Source organism: Festucalex cinctus, chromosome 12 (genome assembly GCF_051991245.1).
Source record: "Festucalex cinctus isolate MCC-2025b chromosome 12, RoL_Fcin_1.0, whole genome shotgun sequence".
NCBI lineage: Eukaryota > Metazoa > Chordata > Actinopteri > Syngnathiformes > Syngnathidae > Festucalex > Festucalex cinctus.
The window spans coordinates 1,650,132-1,670,114 of NC_135422.1; the positions used below are offsets into that span (position 1 = coordinate 1,650,132).

Below are 19,983 nucleotides of genomic sequence, written 5' to 3' on the forward strand. Positions count from 1 at the left end.
AGCATTTACAGCATTGCAAAAGCGACACAAATTATTTGTTATTTTATTATCTGTTCTCATTGATGCTGGACATGTAAATTTCCCAGAGGGAGCCATCCCAAAGGGATCAATAAAGTCAAGTCCAAGTCTAACTTATGGCTTAAAACGTTTTGTACGTAATGTACCTTAGCAACAAGTGTAATACTTGAAAGAAAAGAAGCTGGAAAAAGACAAGCATTGGTTCATACAAATGTATTTAGAAATATCATTAAAAAAAAAACGGATCCCAGTAATAAATCTCTTTCAGTCTCGTGGATCAGTATTTTCATAATAATGTAAAAATTCAGGAAATTTGATATTTACTGTAGCGATGCATGCATTTTTTTCCCCTTAAAAAAAAACATCCTGTTTTAGCCTTTGTGCTTGCCAAAAAGAACTTTTTTTTTTTTTGCACCAAGACTCTTTAATAGTTGGAGCAACTACAGTATACTACTGAAAAATACTGTATGCAATAAACACACAAATCATGTATGCAAAACACACATGCAGTATATGTGTGTGAGCAAGTGAACGTTTAAATGTGGCGTGCCAGGAAGACAGCTGTTTTTTATTTGTGTGTTGAGTCGATCATCAAAAACTGACTGATCCTAGACTACGTCTCCATCATGCACACAAATGAAGTGCTGAGCATTGTTACACAATGAGTCATCACGTTATCCCGTCTGGAGCTGAGATGACGCTCAGAAAGCAGAGGAGGTGTTTAGTGGACTGTGACTTTTTGCCTCCCCCCCCCCCCACAGTGTTCAAACTCCTACGGGGTTCCCATGCTGCAACCGAGAGCCACCTGGCATGGGAAAAACCTGCTCACCTCCCACAAACAGTTTGTGGTCTTGCCTAATAACTGTCGAGAAATCGGAGACGAACGTGGTGTTAGGGCAATGCATTCTGGGAATAATATCTATGCAAAACAGGTCGATTTAACACGTCCAGAACTCAGTGTTGCTGCGTTCCATTTGCATTTGTATTATTTTTCGGAACAATATGATTACAGCTGAGCTCCGCAATTTAGGGCAGGCAAACAAAAAAATCTGCGTATAATTGACGGCAATTGTTTTTAAGTTATATACCGTTATTTTACCGATGCGGTTCACTTGGCAATATATATTCCTCCATGTGGCCCCTGAGCTAACACGAGTTTGACACCCCTGTCTTAGACAAACAAGCAGCGTTTGCCACACTAACGACGTCATTCCGCCACCTCACGTGGACTTTCCGCCAACTTGAACTTTGAAGCTCCGTTCCTGCGCACTCACCTCTCCGTTGGATGCTGAGCTGCACGGCGGTGCGGACAGTCCCCACCGGGTTGACGGCCTGGCACTCGTACTGGCCCTCGTCGTGGGCCGCCACCCGAGTGATCCGAAGCGTGCCGGAGGACAGGACCGAGTGCCGGCGGTCCAGAGGCAATGGGCTGCCCCCGCGAGTCCAGGCCATGACCGGCTGCGGGTAACCCGTCGCCTCGCACGGGAAGTCCACAGTGTGGCCGTCAAGGACCGACTGATCCTGTGGCGTGACAGTGAACTGGGGGATTGCTGTGGGGGCCCACGAAAAGTACAAGAAGATGAATGCGTATTAAAGGGACAGTGTGTAGAAATCTTTGCCATCTAGTGGTGAACTAATAGAATGCAACGAGCTTAGCAATAGTTTGAAGCGCATGTATTTTAAATCACGCGAACTAGTGTGCCGTATGATAGACTACATTTTGTCTCATTCGCAGCAAAAAATTAGTGGCAAAATTTGTAACGATAACGGCAATATTGTGATATCGCGATATTAAAACTGCCGGAATAATCACTGTCGTCATGTCATATTAAAAGGAGCACATCTGTTAAAAAAAAGTCGGGTTGATTTCCATTTGTGCAGTTCGAGAAACCTCTGGTGGCTAGTTTTTCTTTCAGTGGAGTTTAATTTTCATAAGGGATGTTTTGGCCCTTCTATGCATAAAATCCACACTAATAGTCAGATGAAGGGAAACGAAATGTAATATGCTTGTGAACCGCGTCAATATGTGGAGGAACTCAATGTGTGCGTGCCTCACTATTAAATTTGTGTAGTAAAATAGTAGTAAAATGTGTGTTTGTTTTTTACACAATATTGTGACCTTTTTTTGTATCGCACAATATCGTTTTAATTCTAGTATTTGACCTTCATTTCGTGATATTGTATTGTGATGTTTGAATATTGTTACTTCCCTAGTAATTAGTAGACCTACAATTATGTAAAAATGATAGAACATTTTTTTGCACATTATTGAAATTAATAGTGTTTTTTAAATGAATGAACACTGAAATTTTTTTTTTTTTTTTAATTCTACACACTGTCTCTTTATGGCGGGCAGCTATAGCAGCTATTTAATTAGAACAGAAATACTTTCCCATTGAAAAAAAATAGCACTGAAAGTCTTTCTGAAAGCAGAAGATTTAGTTTTTTCAGGCTCGAGTAGACATTGTTAACCCACCTTGGACAATGATATACGCCGTGGCGTGAATCGTATCAACGTTATTGGAGGCAAAACACGTGTACTGCCCTCCATCGGCCTGGACCACATTCTGAATGTAAAGCCCTCCAGAGGGGGTGATGTCGACGCGAGCGTCATTGGGAAGCGGCGTCCGGTCTCCTTTGGTCCAGGAGATTCGAGGTTGCGGCTGGCCTGTGGCGCTGCACTCCAGCGTCACGCTCTCCCCCACCAGGACTTCCGTGTTTTGGGGCTGGATGACAAAACTTGGCCGTGCTGGATGCGGAGGAGGAGAGAACAGACACTTGATCAGAGTGATCATCAGTTGGCTCGACTCCGTGATGATTATCCTGATGAACATTTGATTGACAGCGTGCCGGGCATACAGATAACCTTAGATCTCAACGCTATTTTTTTTTTCTTATAAATGATTCCCGGTTCAGGAAAATCCTGTTAGCTGATTGCTGATGAAGCACAAAGACAACCTCTCTCGTCTATGAGGCCATTTTGTCGGTGGCTAGCACAACTTCCCATCTGGATCACAGATTGCGGTCAATGTCCTTATTTGGCCAGTGATTAACAGTAGTGGCTGCGCAAAAAAATGTACACAGCAAGGAGCCTGGTGTTTACAATCACCCTAAAAGCCAAATATACACACACACACAACATGTTCAAAAGGGCCACCTGCAACCGCATTACTGAAAACAGACATGGCAAAAACCAGTGACGCAAATTGATGTGCGAGTGCTAGAAGTGCGTGTGGATGTCAGATAAAACCTTGTGTTTGTGTTTTTGCTCTGCTCTGCTAAGCGAGATATCCAAGTTATTTGACCTGCTGAAATAGTTTTCGCTCTGTGTGGGGCACCTTGCACTCTGACTTTGCAGGGTGTGATAAGCTAAGCAATCTACTTCTCGAAAGTGGACAATTTGTCTCTGCTGAACGGATACATTCATCTTGCTCTCGCAAGATGAATTCTCGCGGTATGTGTGAGTTCGCAAACTCCGGGGAATACATCTTGTACCGCTCCCGCTGATAACCGCCGTGGTTCGGACCAATCACAGAGCGACATCGTGTTTGGGGGGCGGGATATGCAACTGTGACGAAACCAGGAAGCCAAGCGCCGACGCAGGTGCTAACAAACAAACCTAACGCGGACCATTTCCTTGTTGAATGTTGAACAGCGAGAGGCGCTTCGTGCATTTCTAGCTGGTAAGATGTTCACACTTTTCCCCCCCGTTCGACAAGAACGAACAGGGAATTTTCACCCGTGGCCGTGATTGGTTAAAACAAACGTGTAGAATGTCGCATCGTCCAATCAGCTCGAATTGTTCTACAGAATGTCCCGCCTTTTCCCGAGCAAATTACTGGTCGCGCGGTACCAGAGTGTCAGGTTATAGTTACATGATGTAAGGCGAAATTTTGTTTCTAGGGTTCCAGAGATTTTCCCGGCCATCTTCAACCATTTTGTTGCACTTGTCTCGATCAAATATTTTTGTGATCGGGCGCATGCGGCCAAGTTAGACAACATACAGTACAATGAAGTTATCTTGTCTGTTACCGTTTTATGTACTGCCTTAAATTGTTGCTGCTGCAGCGGACATTAACTCATTTGCTCCCAATAACGTGTAAATATGTTTTTTTAATGTTCTAAATGTCCCAAAGACGTATTTATACGTTTTTTTTTTTAAAATTTTTTATGCTAGAGCATACAGAAGGCTTTGATGCAGCCTCTCAGCTGCAAAGAACGGTTGCAGAAATGGTAGTTATTACACAAACGGCCAGCAGGTGGCAGCAGAGCAAAGGAGATCAACCAGGGCCATGTAGGAAAAAAAGATAAATTACAATTTTAAATAAATAGATTTGTGAAAACTGATGAAACTTAACTCTCTTCTAATGCTAATTGCTGCAAAACGGAAACAGATAGAAACATACTTTTTTTTTTTTTCCTGATGAAAGAAGAGACTTTAATCTTTCTTTTGGTAGGTTCCATGCTTTTATAGCAATTGAACACAATATTCTGTGGGCCTTGCAAAATCAGTCAAAATCCAGTAAAACAGCCGGGAGCGAATGGGATCGCTTCTGTGAAAATGGCAGCGAGCGAATGAGTTAAGAGGACACCTTTATAAGTTTTGACCGTGTTTGCTCATTGAGTTGCTGCCAATACACACAAACAGACATTGTTTATAAATACACGGTACAAACACTGGTGAACGTTTACTCCTTTAGCAGTGGTCAAAAGCTAAAGAGGACCGCAAGCTAACTCAACATATTAACTATAAGAAATGTACATGATCCACTGTAACTGAGGATTTTATTTAGTGAGTGTGGAGTGCACGTTTTAAGACAATTCAAACACACAAATACGCATGACTAATTGGCTGACGGGTGATTCCAATGAAATGGTACACTGCAGCTACATACATACAATACAGATGCACAGCACACAGAGCTTCAGAGTCTATCAAACAAATTAAGTGTCAATCAAAGACACACTTGGTGTAAAACCAAATCAAATCTTTTCACAGAATTCCCAAATACACTATGAAACATGAGCTGATAATTTTCACTTACAAGGGGCTCCGAAATATCGCAGTGTGACCTCCGAGGTCTTGACCTCCCCGGCCACATTTTTGGCCATGCATTGGTAGACCCCTTGGTCAGTCTCTCGTGTGTCCTGAATCATCAGTGTGCCATCCTCGAGCAGGTTCAGACGACTGTCATCGCGCATGTTAAGAGCATTGCTGTCGGGAATGGAAGAGAAATAACACAAACCGCAACTTAACGTAAGTGACGTCAAAACACCCTAAAACTGTTCAAACTTTCTGGAACCGAGAATGTGTGTTGTATTTATTCTCCCAGACTGAAAAGATGTACTTGTTGCGGAGCCAGATGATCTGCGGTTTCGGGTTTCCCTCAGCCCTGCAGGTGAAGTAGACTGTGTTCCCTGACGTAACATCTACGTCCTGGGGCTCTGAGGTGATCCTGGGTACTTCTGGAAAGAGTTTGATAATAAAAGGTTTGAGGATACTAATTATGCCAGAGGTATGAATGCATGTCTGTACATATGTACGGCCCCTTTATGCTTCAACTATCACTCAGCCTGAGCCTTGAGAGCTTCAGCTTTTCACAGATAGATCGTCTGAATTTTTTGCCATGTTGTATTACCAGAGAACTCAACGCAAACAAATATGGGTCACAAACAAAACCAGCCCGGGCCGGTTTGCAGGACCTTGGTCTGATCATTTTCAAATAAATAAGCAAATACAAATAGTCAATTAGACAATGAAGAAAGCTGGCATTTCATTGCAAGTAAATATGAGGGCTAAATGAAATGCTGATATTGAAAGTGGTTGCGTTGCGCCTGAATTTGCAGGTGTTAAACCATGAAGAGACTTCTGGGTATAATTGAAGTTGAATAATTCTAAAATAATTGACCCCTGACGTACTGTCAGAAGACAGACATGTTGCTTAGACGACAGACACAGCTGGTGTCGTATCAAGTGTGAAGCAGCTGGTTACGTGACTAACTCGGACACAAAAAGGGGACGCAACTGTGTGGTGATGAGTAAGACCAGGTGACTTTTGCCAGAACTGCCATCTGCAAGTGTCTCTTTCGAACTGATGTAACCGGCATCTAGTTTCAACTGGTCTTAAGCTACGTGATGTCAGGAGGAGGAGCTATGTGATGTCAAGAATCTGGTCAACAGCCAATCAGATGATTCCATGTCAGTCCTGTTACCCACATGTCTAGCGCCAGCCAATCGGATCGATTCACCGTCTATATAAGCCTATCTGAGAAGTGTCTGCGCTTTTGGGATCCAATCTCAGAACATAGTACACATAGTTTGATGCAATAAATAATGCAGTACCATCCTTATATTAATTATTTACTAACATTAGGACCCCCCCCCCCCCCCCACCCCAAAAAAATAAAATACAAAAATCGGGTGGGCAGCTAGTCATACTCGATGCGAACGTTTTTATTCTGAATGCGCCGGCAGAGTCACAATGGCATTTTTGAAACGGCATGCATGCTGTTGTAGATCTCCTCCACATACCGCAGCTGAGTTCCTCGGCTGTGAGCGTGGCCACCGACCTTCCCTGCAGGCGGCTGGGGTAGTCGCACGTGGCGGCAGCTTGGGCATTCCCGGACTCGGCATACTGTTTCAAAAGGTCCGCCAGCCACAGCAACTCGCAGTCACAGTTCAAAGAATTGGAATCCAGTCGCCTTGATGCACAATATGCACAAACACGCAAATACAATAACAAAACAGTTCAATTACAGCGATGATTCTTAAAGGGATACTTTACTTCTTTAGCCATTTTTGGCAGTCAAACATGAATATTTTGCCTATAATAAATTGAATATTTTAATTCTTTTTCATGTGCAATTAGTACGTTTAACAACACATTTTGCAACTTGCTGTCGACTGAAAATGACATCACAAGGTCTCAGGTAACCAATCACAGCTCAGCTTGTGAATGTCACATGACCAAACCTAGAAAACAGGTGAGCTGTGATTGGTTACCTGAGTCCTTGTGATGTCATTTTCAGTCGACAGCAAGTTGCAAAATGTGTTCTTAACTCATTTGCTCCCAATAACGTGTAAATACGTTTTTTTTTCACGTTTTAAGTGTCCCAAAGACGTATTTATACGTTTTTTTTGTTTTTTTTTTGTTTTATGCTAGAGCATACAGAAGGCTTTGACGCAGCCTCTCAACTGCAAAGAACGGTTGCAGAAATGGTAGTTATTACTCAAACGGCCAGCAGGTGGCAGCAGAGCAAAGGAGATCAACCAGGGCCATCTAGAAAAAGAAGCTAAATTACTTACAATTTTAAATAGATTTCTGAAAATTGATGAAACTTAGCTCTCTTCTAATGCTAATTGCTGCAAAACAGAAACAGATAGAAACATACTTTTTTTTTTTTCCGGACGAAAGAAGAGACTTTAATCTTTCTTTTGGTAGGTAACATGCTTTTATAGCAATTGAACACAATATTTTCAAAATCCAGTAAAACAGCCGGAAGCGAATGGGATTGCGTCTGTGAAAATGGCTGGGAGTGAATGAGTTAAAAGGTACTAATTGTACATGAAAAATAATGAAAGTATCGTTAATTATAGACAAACTTTTTATTGCTATAATGGGCTAAATAAGTGAAGTATCCCTTTAATATTGTAGGAGGTACTGAATGCTACCAGTTTCCTTTCAGTATTCACCGAACCTTCCTCATTGAAACATAAAACACAATTTCATGTGATAAAGACTTGTGATTCAGAGCCATGTTTAAGATGACCAATCTATTACTGAGATGGGAATCAATCAGATGTGTTGTGTGTTGTGAGCCTTGTGAGAGAAACGGTCGTGTTCCCCCCCAAAAAAACAGCAAGAACACTGTGGTGGCATATAACGGGAACTGATTAGCAAGACCGGCTTTTGTCTGGGTGACACGGTTGTCCGGTGGACACGGATCCAGACACGCATTCCCCACGCGGCTGTTTTGGAGGTTGACGCGATGGAACTTTTCCACTTACAGTCGTTTCATGGCCTGTAGATTGGAGAAGGTTCCCGGGACCAGCTGGGTGATTCTGTTGTTGTGCAAAAACCTGAAGGAGAGACACAAGCAAAATTTATGAGCCAAATTAAATGCAGCATAGCCCAAACTTTAAAAAGATTACTCGTCATCTTTTGAAGATATTTATGAGATTTTCCAACATAATTTAGACTTGGAGTTTTTAGGCATGACGCACAGACTTTGTAGCACAGAAATATTTGCCATCATATTTTTTTGGGTACTGCTGCTCTGATGGTAAATATATATAATATATGAGGTCATTGAATGGTATTTAACAGGACTTAAACATCTGGCAATACATTTGATAAGTACACATCTGCACTCTAGCAGAATGTCTGGACACATTGGTCACTTCATTAGGTACACCTGCACAAGTTCATATTTTGGTCAGAACGTTTAGGACGTTGCTTTCTGCAGGGTCCGACTGACGTGGATTTGAGGCTGACGCAGATTTCGAGATTCTGTACAAAAAAATAAAAATAAAATAATAATAATAATAATAATTAGCCATTAATTAGTTTAAAATATGTGAAATAAATATATGATATATATGATCCATAAAAACTTTTTTTCTCTTATTTTTTTCTGGTATAGCATTTTCCTTTAATATTACATGGCATTTTTTTATTATCTTCTTTCCATTTGTTCATAAAATGCATATGTTACATATAACAAACGATAAAGTATTTAAAAAATAAAAATAAAATGAAATAAAAATAACCAGTGGCCTCTGCCGGGAAGAGTGGAGGAAGTCGACCTACAAATTTTCTCTATAATAATATGTATTGGAAAGGAAAAATTGGTTTTCTGAGTAATATTGCGTTTGTAGAACTTGAATTAAGCAGAGAATTCCTGGATAAAAACGGGTGGATTTTGTTGCTTAAAGCTGCTCATAGGACAAATTCGCCCAAAAATATCTTTACAATAGCCTTTTTCAGTTTTATTTTTCGGCCATTTTAAGTTCAATTTCCTACATTGAACAGCTTTAAGTCTTTTTTTCAGCTTTTAAATTTTTTTTTTTTTTTTTATACAAAGGCAACAACAGAATACCGTGTTCGGGCTTCAAGCTGTCCATAAAGTGAGAAATGCATTTTCAATTTGTTTAAAAATATGGAGGTGTACTTCATAAAGTTAAATTTGAGAATGTTTCTCCTAACCATTGAAGAGTTTGCTTCAATTTGTGGTTTGTTCAGTTCAGTGATGGAGCCAGGATGTGTTCTCCATCATCAGCCTAATCCAGGACTTTAACTTGCATGTTGTAATCTCTTCCTCTTCCGCTACTCGCGTTTTTTCCCAGGCTGATTGTACCAAAGAGAATATTTTTGGAAGCAGCAAAAATAATTGCTCTCGCAATATTTCCTGACAGCTGTTGAACAAATACACTGCAGACGGAGTCAAAGAACACTTGCGTCATCTCACAGCTCTGACAAGACACGTTAAACTTGTGGGGGATAAATATTAGCCACGACTCAACTCCGGCGGTCTTCACTCATCACGGTTTGCTAGCTTGAACATACGACCATGCACTTCTTAACCAGATGCAAGACAGAAGTGCTATTTGAAATATGGATGAAATATGTGCATACATGTAAAATATGTGCTCTCAACAAATTTTGTTTTTGATAATACCGTTTTGATTATACCATGTGTAAAAAGATCCACTAAAGGGTTTGAAGCAAACAAAATAACAACACACTAGTGTATTTATATAAAATTACCATTCCGGGACAGCACAAAGCAGCTGAACAAGAAACCAATATAAAGTGAAAGAACTCATTTTGTACATTTTTTCACAAAAATCAATTCACTCAAAATTGTAATATTATTGGAGGTGTTATTTTTTCCTAAACATCATTACAAATCCGCAAAAACTATTAAGTCTATTCCTGTTGTACTATACGACAGTAGAAAACCCTGTCAAAGTGCAACTAAGTCATGTCTGTCATCTAGTGGTGACTGGTGATATCGCAACTTAAAACTGTCGTTGACTCCTGCATATTCACAGGTCGGTACCTACAGATTCACATATTTGCTGATTCCCCGCCGCCTATTTTTTTTTTCATATTTGAGATTTTGTTTGTCTTCTGGCATTTGTAACTCATAACCCCCATCGTGACGCCATCACGGCATGACTGAATAAATATATATATATATATATATATATATATATAATGTTCACTTTCACGTATACAAGAGCAACTATTGCTAATGTTTTCCAGTTGATCCTGGAAGACTGCAGAAGCTCATCTGCCAAGTATACTATTACACTAGATTCTATTATGTGTATCAATGTTTGTCAGTTGATCATTAACAGATGCCAGCGGACTTACAGTCGTTCAAGCTTTGGTAAGTGACTGAATGATTCTGGTTCCAGTGAGTCAATGTTGTTGAAGTGGAGGTACCTGAAGAAAGAACAAATGACAGACGAAGCATAGTTCATTATTAGTATCTGTTGGGCTAAATTATAAATTCAAAGCAAGGCAAGAGCTCTCCTGTCATTTCTTTCATTGCTGGCAATAATCAAGTCATAATCAATGACACTTTCGTGAGCAATAGATTAATGCAGTGCTTCTCAAATAGTTTTTATTTATTTTTTATTGTCCTAGAACAAAGTGCAATTGCACCTCCACTACATTAGGGGGCATTCGCTCGGTGGTGTAGGGGTTTTGTTTGCACGAAGCATGCACACAGCAAAAAAAAAAAAAAAAAAAAAGCACAAATTATTTTATTTATTTTTGTTTTGCAGGTTAAAGTTTTTTGTTTTTTTTAATATTGTGATCCTGAGTTAATGTTGGTGATCAGTTTGAATGCATTATTATTTATTGATTTTACGTAATTTCATTTTTCCGAATCATTTGGTTTGACATGGTCAGTCAAAAAATGTTTATAGTTTAATTTATTTTTTAACTTCAGATGCACTTTAAATCTTTTCTATTACAGTTAATAAAGCTATTCTTTGTAAGTTGGTCCATATTTCTCTCTTTTTTGTATTATCTTATACGTTAATAAGGATACAATGTTATGCAGAGGTGTGCTAATAACAATTTTATAGACAAATGATACTATTTATAGTCGCGTGGGGGGGGGGGGTGTTTTCTTCTTACTGGGGGGAGGGGGCATGGCAGAAAACACTGGATTAATGCAAGGAAGACTGGATGGCTTTGTTTGTTTTATCAACAACATATTACATTGATATGGCAGATCAGAAGATAGAGAGGCAACAAATAGGCACATATATGAAGTACTGCAAACAAAACAAAGGTCACCAAATAAGAGCATACACAATCATAAAAAGATAAATAAGAATCGATAAAATAAAATACAAAAAACTGATGTTAAAAAAAATGCAGACAATTTAGTATTTTTGCGGATTTAAAAAGGAAAAGCAAGCAACATAACAGCAGCAGGTCTTGAAGCCGACAAACAGATGAAAATAATGTAAGATTTCTATAACTGATGTGACCATGTGCTGTGCAATGACGTTCGGCATCGAAATGTTGCTCAAAATTCGTCTTCAAGGGAAAAAACATACCTCACTAATATTCACTGTTTGCTAAATGAAATCCCACTGTTAGGACAAGCAGCCAACCCCCTCTGATATTAAATTGCATTCACTTTTGTAAGGGTCGTTTTTAATGGCGTGGTTCACTTTTCATTCCAATTCCTGGTCCATTTTTAACCCACATTTGGGATGTGGGGTCATGCTTAGCTCACGTGAAATCAGTGCAGGTGGGTCATGTAAGTGCATGTGCCTTCGAATCAAGTCATTCCCTCAAAAGAATCTTATGAGGTCCAAGTATTGGCATGTTTATGTTGCCTCGTGGGACGGAGTCAAACTATTTCTATGCATGCAAACTGGTTCCGAACTCGTCACTTAGTCATAAAACCACGTATTGTTGCGAAATTAGAAGCATCTGTCGGGCAGCGAGCTTGGCGGTGGAATTGGATTTCGTGAATTAGCCATTTGTTCTGCGTTAATGCGAGTGAAGTCACAGATGACGGCGAGTCTCGCTTGCTGGGGAAATTCATAATCAACCACGTACAATTTAACAATTCCAATTATAAGTCCACTGAGGAGTCTTTTTGAAAATTTGATTGGCAGTCACATTTTAACACAGACAACAAATATCTAATAACACAGTGGTGTCCAAACTACGGCCCGGGGGCCATTTGCGGCCCGCCGTCCATTTTTCAGTGGCCCGCGACAAAAATGGCATTTGACTCAGTTCAAATAAAATAAACAAAACAAAAATGTTTGGAGATGGTCAAAATAAGAAGCGACGGCATCGAAAAACAGGTGCCATTAAAGTTTATTTTAGTTCACTAAAACTAAAATTCAAAAAACAATACTGTTACCGGAATAAAATAAAAACGAAAATGCTTTTTAAAAAACGAAAACTAATTGAAACTACCCTTTTATGTTTACAAAACTACTAAAACTAACTATAATTATTGCAAAAATGGTAATTGGTAATTAATTTAATGCATGAGCCTTTGAGGATGATTTTAAATGTGATTTTTAGTAGATTTATTTTGATATAAACCAGAATAATGACGTTTGAAAGTATGTCACACAGAAGTGACGTCATCGAGCAGCAGCCAAAAGAAAAGCACCAAAAGATGACATTTGCTGCCATGGTGTTTTTTTTTTTCAAATATTGTGCACAAATAATACACGTTTTAAAAAAAACTAATACTAATACTAACAAACTAAAGTAAAATTTAGCATTTTTTAAAGAACTAAACTAATAAAAAACGAACAGAGCCTCTCTGAGAACTAATAAAAACAAACTAAAAATTCCCAAACTATAATAACCCTACTGCCATCTTTCAAATCAATTAGTTTATATACTGTAGCATTTTTCTAAATATGCAAAAGCACAAATCAATTATTTGTACAATTTTTAGGACTAAACACAATTTCTCTTCATAGCATGATGTGGCCCTTGGGTCCTTCGGATTTTCTGGATGTGGCCCTCAAATGAAACAGTTTGGACACCCCTTTTCTAACATGTCAGAAATGTGGACAGCAAACAATAACAGCGAGAATAGCAAGCGGAACATCTCGGCATTATGACGACGCTATCAGCAGCTTAAAAAACAAAAAAAAAAAAAAAAAACATGCTGCAAGCATGGAGGTTGTGGTGTAACTGCAGATCTGTCTGTCCTCCAGGCTAAAAGGACATGCGAGCCATGCAAAAAAATAAAGGTCAAAGCGCGTCAGCGTGGTCACACAAGGGTGCACACATGGCATGCATGGTGGAGGAGTGAACTGACAGACAAATGAGCAATAATGCTATCACGATATGCCTTGCATAGTCATGGCATGAACTAACTCATGACCATGTCCAACTTTCGATTCTTCACGACGTGTTGGTAGCAGCTGTTTCGAGGGGGGGTAGCGAGCGGGAATGAAACAGACAGCAGGAGCAACAACAGGCAGCACAATGGAAAAAAGGTGACGAAAAAGTCGGTCACTTACAGTTGCTCAAGGGAGACAAGCCCCTTAAATGCTTGCCTGTCAATTGATTGGATTTCATTCTTGTACAAATAGCTGAAAGGAAAGATAACCAGTCACATTAGTATCACACTCAGAAATCGGCATCACCCGAATACCGCCGGGTGGTTCAGAAAGTGGCGAGACGAAATAAAAAAACTGTTTCGGTTGAAGTTCTGAAGTGAGGTTGGCCGTATAGCAGTTATGAGGACGGCTATGGCTGTTTTTAGTTGACACGTACTTGGGAGTGCGTTGTAGCAAATCCACTAAACGGCTGCTAATTCTACTTCTTTCACCGTATGTTCTCTCTTTAGCAACAGACCACAGCGCAATTAGATACTGCGCACACTCCGCTGAATAATCACAATGCTTTTCAAGTGTTCACGTTAACAATGCAAATGGGACAAACATTACAGCGGGGCACCATTTACAAGACAAGGAACCACGTTTGATACCACACACCTTAAAAAAAGAAAAAAAAAGAAAAGAAAAAGTTACAATTTTGAAACAAAAAACATTTGAAAAAAAAGACAAAAAATATTATTGTCATAAATTCCTTGAACTACATCTCAGCTTTGCTCCGTCTTGTTGCCGTGCAAATGTTTCTTCCTCCATTTTACGTGCCTAAAGAAATGTGATACGAGGACAGCAACAGCTTGCAGCTGTCTTTCATGTCCTCTCCATCATCGCACCCTCAGCAATAAGATAGGGAGCTCCTTTGCTGCGCATGAGATGCAGCGCATGGAAAAATAAACAGAGAAAGCGTCCTTTTTACTAAGAGGGACAAAGAGCTGACTGTCGACGCATAGAACTGAAAAGAAATCCCTTGCTTTCTTAGGATGTAGCCCAAAGGCAGTAAGTAGGGTGAAAACACTAGGGGCCCCAAGATAGAACCTTGTGGAACACCATATGACAGTGGGGCAGTGCAGGACTCGGAGCATCCAAGGTACACGGAGAATGTTCTGTCAGCCAAGTCGGATCTAAACCACTCAAGAGCACTACCATTAATGCCCACCTGGTGCTGTAGACGAGCCAACAGAATACTGTGGTCCACTGCATCGAAAGCTGCAGTCAGGTCTAACAGAACGAGACATACATCGTCTCCGGTGTCATTTGCCTGGAGAATTTTGTTAAAAACGCATAACAAGGCTGACTCAGTACTATGCATTTTCTTCAAACATAAAACATCCACATTTCTAAAGCAGTTGGAGGCTGGACGGGAAGGGACTGCAGCATCCGACCAGTCACAATCGGGAATTTTGTGAGTTAATTGGAAATGTAAGTGTCATGACTGGGTTTAAAAAAAAAAAAAAAAGCATCCCTGAAAGGCTCAGTTGCTCACAAGCAACGATGGGTTGAGGTTCACCACTTAGTATAGTCCAGTGCTTCTCAATTATTTTCTGTCATGCCCCCCCTAGGAAGAAGAAAACATCTCGCTCCCCCCCCAATGAGAGCGCCACTGCCCCCTAATGTAGTGGAGGTGCAATTGCACTTTATTCTAAGACAGTAAAAAAAAAAAAAAAAAAAAATCTAAATAAAAAAGCATGTTCCCCGAGGTCAAACGCGCCCCACTTGACGAAGCCTTGCTCCCCCCTGGGGGGGCCCACCCCACTATTTGAGAAGCACTGGTATAGTCCAATAATTTCATTGCAAGGAATTTAGGGATTTCATTTCATCATAAAATCCACGCTCATGGTCAGATGAAGGGGAACTCAACGTGTGCGTGCATTAACAAGTAATTTCCCGATTATTAACTGTCATTAGCGATCGCCAACCTCCCAACAATATCGTGATAACTACCGTCTTGTGATCGCCATATCATAATATCGTATCATGATGTCTGGATATCGTTACGTCCCTAGTAGTGGTATCACCCTGTAAGAAGAACTGTGCAGAAAAATTATGCAGTTGATTCAATGCATATATGACAGGTAGTGAGTCATAATCTGATGACTCACAACAAGCATTCCAATTTTGAGATGGGGGGGGAATAAATCCCCCACCCGTAAGGGCTGAGTTTTGTTTTTAATGTTTTTGCTTGCTAAGCAGTCTGGCAGTCATTTATCTTCCCTTTAATTCCAAGTGTGGCATGTTTTTTGGGCCAACCAGTTAACATGAGTATTACAAGACCTGGAAAGCAAAAAAAACAAAAACACCAACTGACATCAGGACAACTTACAGATATTTGAGGTTTTCAAGATCTTCAAATGCTCCCCTTGATATTCTTCGTATATGATTGTTGTTGAGGAGGCTGCAAAAACAACAAAACAAGTGCAGTATGTTTCAACTGGACGATGTTTTCAGTATTTTGTCTTGGATAAAGCAGAACCCTCAGTTAGGATTTTATTTTGAAGGGCCATATTTTGCTAGCTGTGTCCCCTATGTTGCATGACACACCTACATTGCTGTAGATTAGTGGCTCAAACATGTTCTGGGATCTTCTCATTTTAGTCTATATCGAGCTCACCAATGTTGGGACATTGAGATTTTCTTTGCAAACATTAAATGATTGCACAAAATGACATTTCTTTCGACAAAACAGACAAAAACTTACAGCGTGTTGAGATTCTTTAATCGGCTAAAAGATCCTGGTTGTAAATCCTTGATTTTGTTGAATCGTAAGTCCCTGCAGAGCAGAAGGAAACACATTACACTCACAATACGATTGGAAAGGAAATCCTAAAAAGCATCCGTAAGAACGCGTCCTTGTAAAAGCACACAAAGTTGACAGCAGACATCTGCAGGAGATGATGCTCACAAATGACCGGTCATGTTATGATCATCGAGGATAAGCGAGCACATGACTCATCTCACGAGAATGCATTTGTCAAGGTCCTCATCATTAAGGGTGCATTTATTTAACTTTTGCCACAAAGATAATAAGCACGAGGCTCGTCAAAGCGGTCAGGGAATTGCAGCATCACTCTTGCTGCACCCCTAATTGAAAAAGGATGCATGATGACAACACCAGAGACTGAAATGACACTCGGATAACAAAACAAAATAAAAAATTATCAATTGAAGTCCTTCATACTGCCATTCATCCTAGTTTCTTCTTTTAAAACCCACACATGAGATATGACCAGCAAGGTCATAAAGATACAGACCACACATCATTTGACCTTCACCTTAGAAATTTGCAAAAGTGGAAGCAGCCATGACGATCTCAAAAGGAAAGCACAGTGCAATGCTACATTTGCTTTCTCCATAATTATTAGGGGTGTTAAAAAAAATCGATTCGGCGATATATCGCGATACTACATCGCACGATTCTCGAATCGATTCAATAAAAAAAAAAATCGTTTTTTTTTTTTTTTTTTTTTTTTTAAAGCTCAGAATTGTTCATTCGGTATTCGGATTCAACGGATTCAACGTCTTATCATTATTGCCTTTTTTTTTTGTGTGAATCGATTTTTAATGGAAAAATATTCAACAAAACGTCTGACTTCGGGTTAGGATTCACACCTTGAGCATGGAAGAATGTTATATGAACGGAACATTAAGCCTTAATATTTTATTTTAATGCTGTTCAAACATGAAACAGATTACAACCTCTATAAGATAAATAAATAATACATTTTCATATAAATCTTACACTCTACAAGCTTACTGATTAGTATTTTCTAAATTTGAATGAAAAAAAAATCGCAACAATCGACTTATAAATTCGTATCGGGATTAATTGGTATCGAATCGAATCGTGACCTGTGAATCGTGATACGAATCGAATCGTCAGGTACTAGGCAATTCACACCCCTAATAATTATGATTCCTATTTTATGAATATGATAAGGTTCACTTTTGACTGAGACTGTCAGAGGAAAACTTAAGCTAAATAAATGTTTCTTTTCAATAATTTATGCAACAATATGGGCCAAATAACAAAATCTACTGTCCCCGTACAAGCCCAGCCCCGACACGTAAGGATTTAATCAGTGTACCAACTTTTTCATGCTTCATTTGGACCCTTCGATGGTTTGGTGGTGTTGTTTTTTTGAGAGAATGAACTTCTAAAGTTGCCAATCCCTTAATAAAGCAAAACCACAACCATGCATATCATCTTTAGGCTGAGTTGAGAATATAATAAATGTCACTCTGTCAAAGGTGTTCTAACTGGTGGTGAGGGTCCGGTGTGGAAAAAGCAGGGATCACTGCAGGGTGAAAGAGGAGCACCCCCCCTCAGGAAAACAAGGCGACAGGCCCACGATGCAGAGTGCACTTCCCGGGCATGCCGAGACAGCTGCCCCGCCTACCAGCAGCCTCCAGCTAGGAGGGATAAAAGGCATGCAGGAACTAAAAGCAGGTCCGAGCAGTGCCGATTTAATGCACGTCTCGAAGGCCATAAGCTGTCATTTATACTCAGAAAAAATAAATGGAGCACAAATGGAATTTCATTTTTGTTGCACCGAATCACAACAAAACTTTTACATTACAAACATTCACCATATGCACCATGATTGATTTAGAAGCATGCAGAGAAATGCTCTCATCAAATTATGTGAATAAAAAAAAAACAACAACTTGTGCGCCATCAAAATCCATTTTGTCAAAATGAGCCTGTGTCATGACAGTGTGATATCTATGACTGATAAATTACCATGTACGTTTTATATGCATGTTTGTTTACATACATGATCAGCATTCAGTCACGCCGTTTCATGCTCGCCACCGTGAGGGTCGGCTCTTGCTCCAGATTTTCAACTGAATTGCAGTTGTATGAAGGGAGGCAGTGAAGCTGTTCAATTTTAAACTGAATTTGTGCGTGCAAAGATGCAATGCAGCAAGAGTGCGGATAAAAACAAAAGGTGTGGCTGCAGCAGAATGAAAACGCAAGCGGCTTGAATTTCACATATTTACAAAGTCGTATTGGACTTGACCAAAAGCACAATGATCAATGGGTATGATGAGCTAATATTAATTTTGAGTGTTGTGAGTTTTGCTAGTAAAATAAATACTAAGTTTTGAAATCAACGAAGAATAATTTTGAAATTAATGACATTCTTGATAGTTAATAAGGTATTTTGACCTTACAGACAAGTCACCTGCGAACTACTCTAAATAATACGCCAACTTTCAGCGTTATTCACTTAAATCCATTTTAAGTCTCACAGTTGCAACATTTCAAAGGTTTGGTGTTCCGCTTCTAATAATGCCAGTTGCGCAATGACATCAAAGCCAAATGTTTTCAATCAACAACACAAATAAAAGAACTGGTGTCACTACATCCCAAAAGTTAGTTCAATTTATCCATCCATCCATCATACAAACCGCTTAGTGAATAAATTTCACATCTGGGTCATTTTATGGCGCTCACTCGTCACTACTCAACTACATGTGGATGAGCAGCTTTACAAGATGTTTCTTTACGTACTTGCCTCGACCCAAACAATGAGACAGTGCCCAATGCTACATCTGAGCTCCATGTGTGAACTTCTCCTCCTTTTCTGTTTGTGTTCAAGAAAGTGGTTTAGCTCTGTGACACATGCCCAAGTACACTTCACCACAGACCTTTGCCAGTCCGGGACTGTGTGACTCATTAATAGTTAAACAAGAACATCAGAGAATGGAAGAAAACTACTGAACCTGTAGAAATCGGAAAATAAATAATAGAGTGAGAGAGTGAGAGAGAGAGCGAGCGAGAGCGAGTGAGACGGCGACACAGAGAATGAGAGAGAGAGAATTGAAACCAAACCAAAGATTTTGTTCATACAGCACAACAACCATCTGTTGATCTCAGCTAACTCTGTTAATTCGTTTTTTACCTGGTGGTGGGACAAGGAAAGACTGGTGGGCCGCCGGGCTAAATAAAACGCTGGGAGCAAGCCTGGGATAGTTTACGTAAATTATACAAAAGCAAAAGCAGAAAGAGGCAGTGCGGGGGTGGTACGCACTTTATGATGTCATAAAGTGAGCACTTGCTCGTTTTCTCAGGTTGGGGGGGTGGGGCCTGGTGCTTGGAGAAAAGAATGACCTAGAATTTCTCATCGAGGGGAGAACGAAGGAAAACATGACTTGAGTCATGTTTTTGGTGAGGAATTAGCATTTTAACACGGCTAAAAGCTCCAAAAAGTTGATTTTTCATGTTGCTGTCCATTTAAACCGGTGTTGTTAACTCTAGCAGCCATCTATCGAGCAGCCACCGAAGCAATTGAAAACAGTTTCGAGGCAGCAATTTTTATCTGGACCAATTTTTGTGGTTGACACAAATGAGTTGGTCCGCTTTTTTTCCCCCACCAGCCCTAGTTGCCATTGGGGACGGGAAGAATAGCCTCCTATAAAACTTGGCTGTCGTAAGCAAATCTCAAGGGAATGTTATCACTGTTATGGGCACATGAAGCTGTTTTTTTTTTTCCAACTTTAAAAATAACCAAAAATCTTGGTCAGTTATTCTCAGATTCAAATTCAAAAGAAGTTTGTAA

General features: G+C 39.9%; 1 protein-coding gene across 2 annotated transcripts in view; it reads right to left on the minus strand.

Annotated features, from left to right (window-relative positions):
- pxdn (peroxidasin) overlaps positions 1-19,983 on the minus strand; it is a 45,465-nt gene that overhangs the window by 17,425 nt on the left and 8,057 nt on the right. The window contains exons 2-11 of one of the 2 annotated variants that reach the window (XM_077539193.1): positions 16,119-16,190; positions 15,744-15,815; positions 13,550-13,621; positions 10,398-10,469; positions 8,027-8,098; positions 6,551-6,720; positions 5,367-5,484; positions 5,064-5,233; positions 2,495-2,767; positions 1,293-1,568 (exon numbers count right to left, since the gene is read on the minus strand). In XM_077539193.1, the coding sequence (XP_077395319.1) occupies positions 1,293-1,568; positions 2,495-2,767; positions 5,064-5,233; positions 5,367-5,484; positions 6,551-6,720; positions 8,027-8,098; positions 10,398-10,469; positions 13,550-13,621; positions 15,744-15,815; positions 16,119-16,190 (1,367 nt within the window). The remainder of the gene's footprint in view (positions 1-1,292; positions 1,569-2,494; positions 2,768-5,063; positions 5,234-5,366; positions 5,485-6,550; positions 6,721-8,026; positions 8,099-10,397; positions 10,470-13,549; positions 13,622-15,743; positions 15,816-16,118; positions 16,191-19,983) is intronic. The other variant, XM_077539194.1, reaches the window with a different exon arrangement.